Source organism: Pipistrellus hanaki (genome assembly GCF_964339955.1).
Source record: "Pipistrellus hanaki genome assembly, chromosome: 7".
In the NCBI taxonomy this organism is placed as follows: Eukaryota; Metazoa; Chordata; class Mammalia; order Chiroptera; family Vespertilionidae; genus Pipistrellus; species Pipistrellus hanaki.
In genome coordinates, this window is record NC_140509.1 from 62,677,306 (window position 1) to 62,690,702 (window position 13,397).

Below are 13,397 nucleotides of genomic sequence, written 5' to 3' on the forward strand. Positions count from 1 at the left end.
GTAGGTTAAGAAGTTGAGTTGGGAATAGAGTGCCAGGTGAGGGAAGAACATATGTGAGTGTTGTGAAGCAAGAAGGAGCATGGTTTGTCTGAGGATGGAGAAATCAAGTGTGACAGCAGCAGGCAAGCACAGGAGAGGAGGTGTTTCAGGTAGGTAGGGATGAGATCATACAGGGCCTTTGAGGCCACCTCAGGATTGCAGTAATAAAAAGCTCTCAAGATGCTGTACTGCTTCACTCCCACTTCTCCATCAATGTGTATGCAGCAAATTAAAGTATAAAGAAGAATCAGGAATCACTGTTCTTTCCCTCAACATTGACTCAGGCATGAACAAAGGTATCTCTGTTAAGGATGATAAAAACTGTGCCTGGTGGCTCTCATTTATTCATTGACCAAGACAACTGATGTCATGGTTTGTGTGGAGCAAAAAGAGATCCATATGGATGATGAACCCAGAACAAGAGAGTATCTGTCATGTTATCGAATGTGGTGAGATTTCTACTGGGTGAGATGGAGAATCAGACATCACACCTTCTGCTGTGATTCCTGTTGCTCCTGAGAAACACTATGTTCTCTTTAGTGAAACTCCTCAAGACCACTTGTTACAGGTCCTGATTGACATCTTCAGTGTCCCAGTTATACATACTGCTATTCTGGCCATATTGACCCTGTATTCCTCTGGTCATGTACAGCTGGGTAAAGAGGCTTGGGTTATGGTGTCACCTACACATCTATGAGAATTACACCTGTTGAATGTTATCACATTTGTGGACTCAGTTAGCTAGGACTTGGAAAATATTGTTAAAGGTTGTGAGAAAATAGATGTGAGAGCTTCACTATCATAGCCGAGAAGGAAATTGTACATGATGTTAAGGAGAAATATTGCCACCCTATCACAAATATCAATCAGGAGCTATGCTCCCTGGAGAACTGAAGTCCTAATATCTGGTGAGGATCTCTGAAAGAGAATCTTAGATCCAGAAGCTCTTTCTAGCCTTCCTTCTTAGGCATGGAATCATGGCATTCTTGAGGATGCTTCCAGTTCAACCATAAGATGTGATGCTTATATTGGAAAGGACCTATATGCCCCATCTGGTCTCATAGTATTATCAAGTATCCTGGTTTTACTGACTTTAGAACAAGGAGATGTCACAGTCTTGGAAACAACTATGATAAAAATTAAGATGATCACTACTTTGAATACAAGTATGGTGTCTAGCTACTCTCTTGACAGCCAATGTGGATTAGTAAGGGGAATAGTGTCGGTTGACTGCTGTCAATACTTTCCAATGGACCGCTGGCAGATACACTGTACAAATTAGTTCACATGTAAAAGTTTATCCTCGCAGAAGTAGACATCATCCATTTGAAATACACCTTTTAAAAAAGACATCTTCTCTGATAGTCAGGCAAATAGCACTATTTCACATTGTAATGAAGCTAACTATTTTTTATAACACATTTTATAAAATTCTGTACATACTTTTGACTTAAAGTTTAATATATTTAGTTGGGCATTTTGTGTGGAAAAGGGAGACTAAAGGTATTGTTCTTACGGAAGGGACTTGGTCTAATGTGATGACTCCTTGGTTAAATGACAATTTCTTGTGAGCTGTTCACTCTTCCAAGGGCCTGATCAGATCTGAATAGAGTACTAATGACAATTCCTGGACTTCTCCAGAGGCTGGCATGAATTTATGAATGAACTGTCACTCCCTTTTTATAGTTTCTTGCAGAGCTAGGAAACAGCATTAGCCTTCAGACTCCACTGTCTTTCTTATCCAATGTTTTTCCAGGAAGATGTCATGGGACTAAATTACTCACTATAGTCACAAAATGATTTTATTTGTACCTGTAAATTTATGCATTGTTTTAATCTACGTAAGATTTTTATACGTAATTCTCAGCTTTTAAGGATGACTTACACATCTTGTTTTTCTACTGTCATGTGAGAATATCACAGTCTAAGATTACGTCATTGTATATGGGAAAATAAAAGTCTACAAAAAAGAAAAAACAAACCTCAAATTGGAAAAAACAATCACGCTATTGAAGAGTTTTAAGTAGGAGGATTGATATGACCAGATTTGCATTTTAAAACAAACTATCTGGCCAAGAAGTGGAAAGTGGGTAGAAGAAAGTGTAAGAAAGTTTGCTATGAAGATTTACACTTCAGGAAATGAATAGATGAATAGTACCTGTCAAGGAGGCTAAGAAGGAGCAACCGGAGAGAGCTAGGCATCATAGAAAATGGGCAAATTGACCAACCAACCAACCATCCAACCAAACCAACCAACCAACCAAACAACCAACCAACCAACCAACCAACCAACCAAACAAACAAACAAACAAACAAACAGAAAATTGGTTAAAAGTACGAATTTGTGGAGAGATAAAATACAGGCAACTATGATGGGGAGAGTAGCAGAATTTAAATTGTAGTGATCGGAGGATGGCAAAATATTGATGGCTCTAGGTGCACGAAACTTCTTTGGTTGCCTGTGATTTTCTCTCTTGCCTCAAGGCCATATTTTTTCTCTGCCTGCAACATTCTGATCCAGCCTCCATATAGCTAATCTTATTCACCCTTCAAGAGTCAGCTTCCATGCCACTTCCTCTGGGAAGCCTTTCATGGCCCTCTAAGTCTGGGTTAGGGAATGCTCATCTGGGCTCTCAGAATCTTGTTATTTCTCCTGCTATTAATAACCCAGATCAACTCTGTGATTATTGCCTTTTTATTTCTCCTATCCTTCAATAGACTGAGGGCAGAGCTGAAGCTTTATACATCTTTTAACTCTTGCACCTAGCACAATGCCCAACACATGGTAGGGACTCAAATGATACTTACTTGAAAAAGTTAATGAACTTTGTCCTGAGTCAACATAAACTCATATCTTTCAGATTATGAGAGAATCAAAATGCTATTATTAATAAGAACCAAGCTACCTTGTTTCCCCGAAAATAAGACAGTGTCTTATATTAATTTTTGCTTTCAAAGATGCGCTAGGTCTTATTTTCAGGGGATGTCTTATTTTTCCATGAAGAAGAATACGGTACACATTGATTGTTAAATGAAAATGAAGGAAATTTATTACCTGTATGCAGTACGGTAGTATGGTAGTTGTCAACACAAACCAGACAAACTGTGAATCCTACAGTATCAAGAATTTACTCATTTATTCAATGACAATCATGTCATCATCTTCTGGAACATCATCATAACAATCCAATTCCTGAATTTCCTGGTGAATTTCTTGTGACTCCATTTCTTTCAGAATCAGTGGACCAAATCTCTCATGTTTAGCCTACGGGGGCCTTATTTTCAGGGGATGCCTTATATTTCACTCAGAAGGAAACCTGTAAGTAGGTCTTATTTTTGGAGGATGTCTTATTTTCAGGGAAACACGGTAGGTCCTTCTTTTACTTTGAAGATTACTGGGGAAATGGGTCTACTTAAATGTATAAAGTCAAAGTTTAATACGTGTAGTATTTTAGGTCATATTTCTCTTCCCATATCCAAGTTATCTCAAGCAAAAGGTCTTTTTGCTGTAAATTTCTTTTGACTCTTGGGAAACCAAATCTGGTGCAGATATTTCCTCATTTAAATTATTTATTTTCAATCAGCTTTTATTTTGTCCTTTTAGGATCCCAGCACTGCAGGGTGCTGGGAAAGGCACTCTTTCCTCCCAGTTAGTGTAGGCTGTGGAAATCACCTGCTGAAGGTGAGACTGGGCAGGACTGGGATCACCTTAAAGATGTTCTCACAATCCCTCCCATGTCTACAAGAGCTTTTAAGTGCTCGAATACTCTCAGAGACAACTTGAAGGCTCACTCAGGAAAATGAGGAGGCTATAATTTGGCTAATAAATGGGTTTTCCTCTACTTGAAATGTTTTTATTGCTTGAATTGGATCATCTCCCATATAAGATGTCTCTTTGGCAAGGAACGAATCTGTGAGATTCTTCTCACAAGTCTATCAGGTTCAGTGGGCAATTTAAATGAATCAGGCAGGTGGGAGAAAAGACAATAAAGTTGAAATTCAATATTACAGAAATTTAAGCTAGAATTATTGTAAAGACTTTATATGGCTAACAATTGAGCTAAATGGAACATAGTGTGTATATATATATATATATATATATATATATATATATATATATATGTATATATATGTAAATAATTGAAAAAATGTTCCCTTTACTTTATCTCCTTGCATTTTATTTATTTTATTTTTTATTTTTAAAACATCTTTTATTCATTTTTTACAGAGAAGAAGGGAGAGAGATAGAGAGCTAGAAACATCGATGAGAGAGAAACATCGACCAGCTGCCTCTTGCACACCCCCTACCGGGGATGTGCCCACAACCAACGTACATGCCCCTGACCGGAATCGAACCTAGGACCTTTCAGTCCGCAGACCGACGCTCTATCCACTGAGCCAAACCGGTTTCGGCTATCTCCTTGCATTTTAAACTCACACACTGTCACAATTAAGCATTTTATCTTAAGAACATTTTCTGTGACATTTTGATCGAGGTGATGTCTAAAGAAAATATATTTATATTAACCCTTATAAAACTGTAGACAAGGAAGCTCTCTTTATTTTTCTTTAAGATTATTTCAATTGTTTATCATTCTCTTGCTCTAGATAGTGAGGGGAGGGAATTTGGGTACCAAACTTTGAAAAAAAATTAACCAAATAACCATATAAAACAACTGTCTTTATTTTTTAACTCCCTACATGGAAACCAACGGGGATTATAGTAGTGTACCACAGAGAGACTGAGCCAAGTCTCAAGAATTAGGGAAAGGAAGGTCTCCTTGAAAAAGAAATATGTAAACTGAGACCTGAAGCATGAGTAAGATTTGTATTACTAATTGTGGGAGACATAACTGGGGGAGGAGAGTTGTGTGGTGGAGAAGACGAAAGCTTTGAATTAGAAGGAATGTATTGCTCTTGACAATCAGAGAGAAGGTCACTGTGGCTGGAGCTAGAGAGGCTGGAAGGCTCAGGTAATGCAGGGTCTCATAATCCAGGTACAGGAATATTGGACTTTATTCCTAGAAGCAATGAGAAGTCATCCATTCTCTCTGAGCAAGGGGATGACATGATCACATGTGTTTTTTAAAAAGTCACACAAGGTCCTGTGAATAGGGGTGGTTGTGGGAAAATGCCAGTTCTATTCAGTGTTTCAGGAGACAGATAACTGAAGCTCAAACCATGGTGTTGGCAGTAGAGAGGGAGCAAAGTGTAAGAATTCTAAAGTACTTTAAAGATATAAAAGCCAGAAATGAAGAAAGACTGTCGTTAGGTCTAAGAGAGATGAGAAGAGGATGTCTCATAGATTTCTGGCATGAACAGTTGGGTGGTTGGCAATGCCAAGGGATACAATTTGAGGGTGTGATTGGGAAAGGAGGTGCTGCATGAATTTGTTTTGCAGTTGCTAAGTGTGTGAGTCTTGTGAATAGATACTGGGAGAGAGCTCTGAGCTATATAGATCTGGGATGGTGGTGGTTGCAAATGCAGAGTGAATGGGTTCACTTAGGGACAGTAGGTAGTAAAAGAAGAGAACCTAGGTTAAGAGGATAGATCTCAAGTTAAGTATTCTTACCACAAAAAAATTAAAAAATTTAAAAAAAGGAAGACGACCTAGAGCTGAGCTCCATAAAGTTCCAACACAGAGGTTTGGATAGAGTGGGAGGAACAATTAAGTGATTCGGAGACGGATCAATTTTGAAAACTGGGAGGAAAACATGGAGATTGTTATATCACGTAACTTGGAAGAGAGAGATTCAGGAAGGGAAATGTTTCAGTATGGAAACTACTGAAATGTCCATTGAGAAAAGGTCTACAAAGCATTCAAGGAATTTAGCAAAACAGAAGTCCCTCATGACATCAGCAAAAGTTTTCTAAAATAATGAAGCATAAACTATATTGGAGCGATTTATGTGGATAACATTAACATGGTACCCACTTTGTGCTAAGTACTGTTTTTTACATATACTGAAGATTAATATTACTTTAGTCATTGCCACTGAGGGTGTGAGTTCAATGGGCTCCAGGGTATGAGAGAAAGTTCTGGTATCCCTCGCTTTGTCAACATTCACTATCTAAATCTAGAAGAAGAACAGATTCAGAGAGAGAGGAAGACTTGTGACATGAAGAGAAAGCTAGAATCAGAGCAAAGCAGAGAGCCAGCCTGGCCAGCAGCCTGCAAAGTATAGGTTCAACTTACACATACCGGAATTGGGAGGGAGATCTATTTATTTTATATCTAGCATGTGATAAGAGGAATGCTTTCTTCCATTTTGGCACGAGGTTCTGGAATGTCCAGTCACAACCCTGGTATGCTATTAAGAGATTTCATATCCTGAACTTCTGCTGGTTCATCAGCTCTGAGATAGTTTGAAAGGGAGCAAAAACCAGCATCTTTTTTTTATAACAATTAAAATCTTTGGATTTATATAAGGTGACATGATATGTGGGACATTGTTTAGGTCTTGGCATAACTGTGAATACCTAGGGCAGAACACCAAAGAAAAAAGTCTGTTTGGAAAACTTTCTCAGAATATATCTGAGGGAATTCGCTAGTTAATGCAAATACATGTCTAAACAAGTACTGGTTTACTTAGGAAGTACACAGCACTGGCAAGCCTCACTTGGCATGAAGAGCGTGAGTAATGCTTCATTTTAATGAGGGATCTTGGGGGTCTATAATGAAGACGATGTGGTATTTCCCACATGTCTCCTTGAAACTCGGACAGATTTTACCTCCAGTGGAAGAAAAACCATCAGAAAGTATGTAGTTCCTGCAACCTCTGGGGCTTTACAAGATTCAGATAATTTAACGGCATATAAGTGAATTCATGGAAATATATCCAGAGTTCCCAGAGTAAAAAAATTCCCTTCCCATAGGTAAGCAAATGTGAGTGCAAAATAATAAGAATGTGTTTTTGGGAGGGAAGAGCGAAGGGCATTTGAGGCTTAAATGCTATAGGCACTCCCAGGTATGTTGTGAACACTGCCGCGTCTTTGAATAATTGTGTAGCTTCCCCACATGGCTCTTCTAAAAGGTAAGAGTCATTTGACTACCAAATTCATATGTGTAAAGCACATGAATTTTTAAGATGTAATTTCACAGTCATATTTGACCCATGGGCTCTGATCATCTGGAGCTTTCCTGTCAGAGAAAATGAATACGTGAGGTTTTAGGTGGAAAAAGAAAATCTAGACAGTGACTAGGAAAACAAATGGTCCCCAGTCCCCTCACAAATGGTCTTTGACTAGTCCATGAATTGGCAGATGGAATGAACATTACTGCACGTTTGCTCTGAGGTCTGCAGTCTGGATGTCCCCTTAGAGCTGGTCATAGAGTGTGACTTCCTAGAAGCAAATTCCCTTTCTGTTCAGATCTGGGACATTATGTGAGCATTCATGCAAAGTATGTGAGGACCTGGGCTGACCTTCATTCTATATTTCTGGGCTGGCTGGAGCCAAACGCTCCATGGATACTGGGCCATCCAAAGCCCTCCAGGAGCTTGATGGGATTACGTACAGTTGGGGAGGGGGTGTTGGAGGAAGGTTCTTCAGTCCTTCAGGCTTAAAGGAGGGGACAGTGATCTATAATTGAGGGTAAAAGAGTCCTTCGAGATAGAAATGTTGATGGGAGAGACCTCTGCTGTGTAAGCTAATATATCAAAGAGAACTTGGAATTATAAAGAGAAATAAGAAATTTTCTATCTCAAGATAAATAATTTTGAAACATAAAAACATGGTAAAAACTGCAATTAATGTGTAATAAACTCATCAGGCAAAAACTCTTATCAGATAAATTTGGAATCTCCCACTTGGGACTTATTCATGCCCAATAGACAAATTAAAGATTTACCCCAATTAAAAAAACAAACCCACTAAATGCATGCTATATGTATAATAAAAACTAATCTGGAATAGGTTTTAAACTGACTCATGTATATTTTCACTTGTTTCCTACGAAGTTTGAAGTCATTTCTCTAAGAAGTCATTTCTCCCGTCCTTATTTGCATTTGCTACAACTCCCCCATTCCCCAACAAAAGCAACAACAAAAAATCCCAAGCAAAAAAAGCCCTTAAGCAATAAAATTGGTGTCCAAGAACAACATTTAGTTTGAAAAAGAGTTAAAAAATGTAGCCTTGGAAGAACCACTGCTTACATGGGATTGTTCAACAAATTCCTGTTGTGTGAGGTTTGGCATATACTTTCTAAAAATATAAGCATCTGGGGAAATGAGACAAAGCCCAGGTCTTGGACCAAATGAGGCACGCAGTATGAATCTGTTAGTGATTATATCCATAATGAAATATGTGCCCAAATTTAGCAGTGCAAAATCTAATACAATACGAAAGCCCAGCAGGCACTGTCCTTACCATAATATATAGCCAAGAGAGAAGGTACATATGGTAGTAAGTCCGCTGCTCCTGCTGGGATACCCATGGTGTGATGTCCTCATCTCGATCAATATAAAGGGCAAAACTGTCGTGTGCTGAAAAAGAACAGAGACCTCATTCAGATTCTCATCATCGCCCATCCGTAGGGGTCTTGCCTTTTCTCCAGTCGGAGAATGGATAGGGTAAATCCCTAGCAAAAGCAACACATCAGAGAACAGCATGTGAACACAAAAACACAGAAAGCATCAATTGTTCCATTGGTGGTTTGCTTTTGTATCTTAATTTTTGAAATTTTACTTATGCATTTTATAAAAAAATTCTATATCACAGAAAGACATATACCGTATTTTCCAGCGTATAAGACGACACTGTGTTCTAGTAAAAAGCCTGCTCAGATTGGCCAGAGTCAGAGAGGCGGTCTATTAAAAAAAGGACTGGTGTTGCCTCGGAAGTGGGGGGTAGTCTTATACAACGAATATAGGCCTAAACCTATTATATGTTTTAACTGTAAAATTAGGGGGGTCGTCTTATACACAGGAAAATACGGTAGGATAAAAATTGGAACGTAAGAAAGAAATAAAAATAACCAGTGTTAATATTTGGGTATATGTCTCTCCCCTCCTTCTTATACATAGTTAAGATCATACTGTGCATTTATTTTATTTTAAACAGTAGCATGAGAATTTCTGATATGCTATTCTAAAAATCCTTCTGAGAATATCAACCCTGACCATAGCTGTTTAAAATTTCACCTTATAGATGTAACAACATTTATTTAACCAATTCCTGTTTTTGGACAGTAAGTAGTAAAAGATTTTCAATTTTTCACTTGTAAAAATATAGTAAATATCTTTGTATGGATGTCTGAATGTTAAATTATTTTCTGTTAGTCAAAGGATATAAAAATTTTAAGGATGTTGGTACATGATGCCAAATTATGTGTATACCAGGAATAAGTTACGAATACTGCCAAATTAGCTTTCAAAAATAAGGTATCATTTTGCACTAGCAGTCCGTGGATTTAGATATGATGTTTGAAGGCAGACACTAAAGAATCTGGGCGGAACATTACCACTTGTTTTTTGGATCCAGTGGCTACTCTATATGCTCAGTTCAGGGAGCCAGGTTGAGGATGAAATTTATCTCCTCCACATGGTAGGAAGAAAGGGAAGTGTTGTTGGTATTGAAATTTGGTGGACAAATATAAGGGACAAACTACTTCTTAGGTAAAACTAGGTTCAGGATATAGATTTATCTTCTAACATTGTAGAGTTTCCCAAGAGTAAGAAGATGACAGAACTAAGAACTGAACCATCAGCAAGTCTGAATTTTATTTAGTACCCTCTGAACAGCTATGAAAGCTTCTTTGTCTAGAAGCTCTTGCTTTATTGTTTGCATATTCAAGGAAAGGGCATCTTTTGAAACCCTAAGTATTATAGCAAAATGAAACCAGGTTGTAGGTAGGCCTTGTCAGGAAAAGACATAGCGAGGATATCAAGTTGAACCTTTTTGGAGCTACTTTTTATATTCAGAGGAAAAAATAGAACAATAATATTTAAAAAATATTAAGACTGGTGCTTGGCTGGTGTGGCTCAGTTGTTGAGTGTTGACCTATGAACCAGGAGGCCATGGTTCTATTTCCAGTCAGGTCAGGGTACATGGCCAGGTTGCAGGCCTGATCCCCAGTAGGGGGCATGCAAGAGACAGCCAATCAATGATTCTCATCATTGATGTTTCTATCTCTCTCTTCCTCTGCCTTCCTCTCTCAAGTCAATAAACAAAAGAAATACAAAGACTTGAAATTCTTTGTTTTAAGCATTCTTCTCTAGATAACTGTTATAACTGTTCTGACTGCCAATAGATTAGTAATTAGAGTATGGGATTCCCAGGATGTTAGGTGGGTGATTCCACAGTTGGGAAACTTTACCTTTCTTTATCCTTTGTTTCTCTATTATTGTCTTAAAACAGTATAATTAGCTCTAAAAGGAACCATATAAAATGTACATGTGTGTTAATTTAGAGACAGTATTCATTTTAAAGATATATTTAATTTTTGTTATTTTTCGTCATAAATAGAAAACAACCTCAAACACAATGACCATTAATTGATCTTAATAAGTATTCACTAGATATGTTTGCTGTTAAAGGCTCTGACCTTGAGGCCTGCTCTGTAGACATTAAGTAGGGATGTTAGTAAGTATTAGAAGGCATCAAAAACACACTAGCATGCAATAGAGACTCTCCTAAATGGAATTGGGAGGATTGAAAGATGATTGAGAGGAATTTACCTTTTCACTCTGTGACTCAATATTATTTAATGCCAGGTCTCTGTGCCACATACATTATCTTGCATGCCACAGGGGTACACAGCCCATGCACTAGAATAGGTTGTCATAAATTTTAGCTGTACTTTCTAACTGCTAAATTATTTGATTTATGAACAGATGTTCTTTTACCAGGAAAATGGAGAGATGGATGAGGAGAACATTTAGGTACCAATGGAGGATTTAATGGGATATAACAAGATTAAAGAAATGCATTTATACTACACAAGAAGGATCTGGACTTGCTACTGGGAAAAACATTTTGATTATCTGTGATGGCTCTCAGTAGCCTATAAACTAAAGGCAAGTTTGAGAATAAATTATGCTGTGGAAAAAAATAGAAGAATAAAAACTCAACTGTGTGATGATATGAACTAAGGGAAGCAGCGTAGATGGATGAATCAGAGGAATAGTCAAGATTATTTTTGAGCTCTAGACTCTAGAGTAGTAATCAGAGTATATATTATAAAAGTAATAAACAAGATATGAAGACAATATCTAATTGCTATTTCTCTGGTCTTTCTCCTCTCTCCAAAATATTTTTAAATAGCAGAATACTGATCCCATACCATAGGAACACCAGATACAAATATTATAGTTTTCTTCCTTGGAAGCAAAACCAGCTTTTGACTGTGAGGTCCATCAGCCCAGCCCCTGCCTAGCTTGATAGTAAGAGAGCTGGCAACCCCGTGTCTGCTTATTTGCATCTGTGCACACAGGCGGAGCTCTGGGCGTGCTCTCATAGTAAAACTTCGCCAGGTGAGCTTGTTAAAAGTGAGACTGCTGGGTCTGGCTCCTGGGTGCCTAGTACGCTTGCTGTGGAGTGTTGCTCCTGGTAGTCCCCATGTAGGTAGACCACAATTCGTGCCTTCATGTTTGTGAGGATAGCTAGGTTTTCTCTATCCCTATGATGACGTTTGATTGTAAATGAAGAGTTGGATAGCCATGTGCATGTCCATGTGTGTGCACAGGTGGCACTGAGCACCTGCATTTTTTGTGGGCACGCAGGATGCGGGCAAGGCTAGAGATGTGACTAGACTTGCCTGGGAGGATGGGGTGAGGGAGAGTCCCTGTGATGTCCTGACAAGTTCACAGGAATGTCATAAATAAAAATAATCTGTAAAACTGCTCCAGGATACAGAAAGTGGTACATTCCAGATTGTAACTTGAATATTTTGCTTACATTTTTACCTCTCAATCCCCTCCAGAATAAAAGGGGATTTAAAAAAAGAGAAACGTTTCCTTCTGTAATAAAGCAAGAAGAAATTTTCAGGTGTGAAGATAATGCCCCTTGTAAAACGACAGAAAGGATGATGTCAGAAAAACTGGCAAAGATTATGAAATGCTGACTGCTCCCAACTTTTGCAAAGTTTCTGGGCTCTCCAAGTAAGTCAAATGCTTGGTGAAAACGGAAAGCAGTGCTGGTGGGAGAATGAGCAGAACTGGGCTGGGTCTTTCCTTGGGTTAATTGTAAATTCAGTCAATAGATGTGGCAGGTGGCAATGATCTCCCTGGCAGCTTGGAGGCAAAACAAAGGTGATGCAGGTTCTAAAAAACCCATTTCTTAACTCTGAAAACCTGACCAAATGTTTTATCGTGCTACCAGAAACTACCATTATTAGTCTTACTAATTGGTCAGCCAGCTCAACATGTGTAATCCTTCCCCATTTTCTTCATGGTAGAGAGATTTTAGTGCTTTGAATGATAAGGACTTGCATGTCTTAACCATTGTATCCAGGAACTTTCTCTTGTCACAGGCCTCCCTCTCCCAGGGACTGAGGTGCTGGTTTCAGTGGGACAATCAGTGCCTGTGTAATATCACAGGTTCTCCCCAGAAACTGCCAGAGCCTTTTTGGCTGGGCCTTTTTGGTGTGGTGTTGGATGCCTGTTCCTGCTGGCTGTCATGTCAGCTGGAGACACTCTGAAACAGGCATCTCAGAACCAAGTTAGAAACGTGACTCAGCATCAGAAACAGATCCAGATAGAACCAATACTGACCCAGTGCCAGTATGTTACAGGCACTTCCAAGACTCTGTACGGGCATAATGCTAAATCTGGGACCCATCCAGTGCTAACGTTAGTCCCAACAAGTCTTGGGAGATGGTTTTAATAATTAGGCCCAATAAACAAAATAATGATGTGCATTAAGCCAAGACATGCATATCTTTGCAATTAAGAGCCAAGAAAGCATCAATTACACTAGGTGAGTGGCATCCTGTTACGGGGCTGTTATTTTTCATTTAAAAGGCATTTTGAGGGCAGTTCCCATCTCTTGCTGAATCTTCCTAATGAAGGTGCCCACAAGGTGCGAAGGCTCTGTGGCATTCTGAGGGGTTCCGGTGCGGTGCCTCTTTTCAGTCCAGCAGCTGTGGGCCTCCAAAGGGAGTGCTTGCGCATGTGCTGCCAGAGATGGCTCCCATCGGACCTCACAATGTGACGGTAGCTTTAAAACGATTTCAAGGTATTCTCATCTTACGTGAGCATTTTACAATTCATATTTGTAGTTCTCACAGAATAGCACCTCTCATGACTGCCCTCAGACAATCAAAGGATTACAATTCGATGAGATAGATGCAGACCTGGGGACTTATGATAGTGCAGTGGCCGGAGTGATCTGGTCTGTCTGGGTGAGTCCAGGGAAACTGT

At 39.0% G+C, this 13,397-nt stretch overlaps 1 protein-coding gene across 2 annotated transcripts in view; it reads right to left on the reverse strand.

Annotated features, from left to right (window-relative positions):
- Positions 1-13,397, reverse strand: part of AIG1 (androgen induced 1) — a 167,077-nt gene that overhangs the window by 19,437 nt on the left and 134,243 nt on the right. For both annotated transcript variants that reach the window (XM_084889331.1, XM_084889332.1), the window contains exon 4: positions 8,407-8,522. In XM_084889331.1, the coding sequence (XP_084745457.1) occupies positions 8,407-8,522 (116 nt within the window). The remainder of the gene's footprint in view (positions 1-8,406; positions 8,523-13,397) is intronic.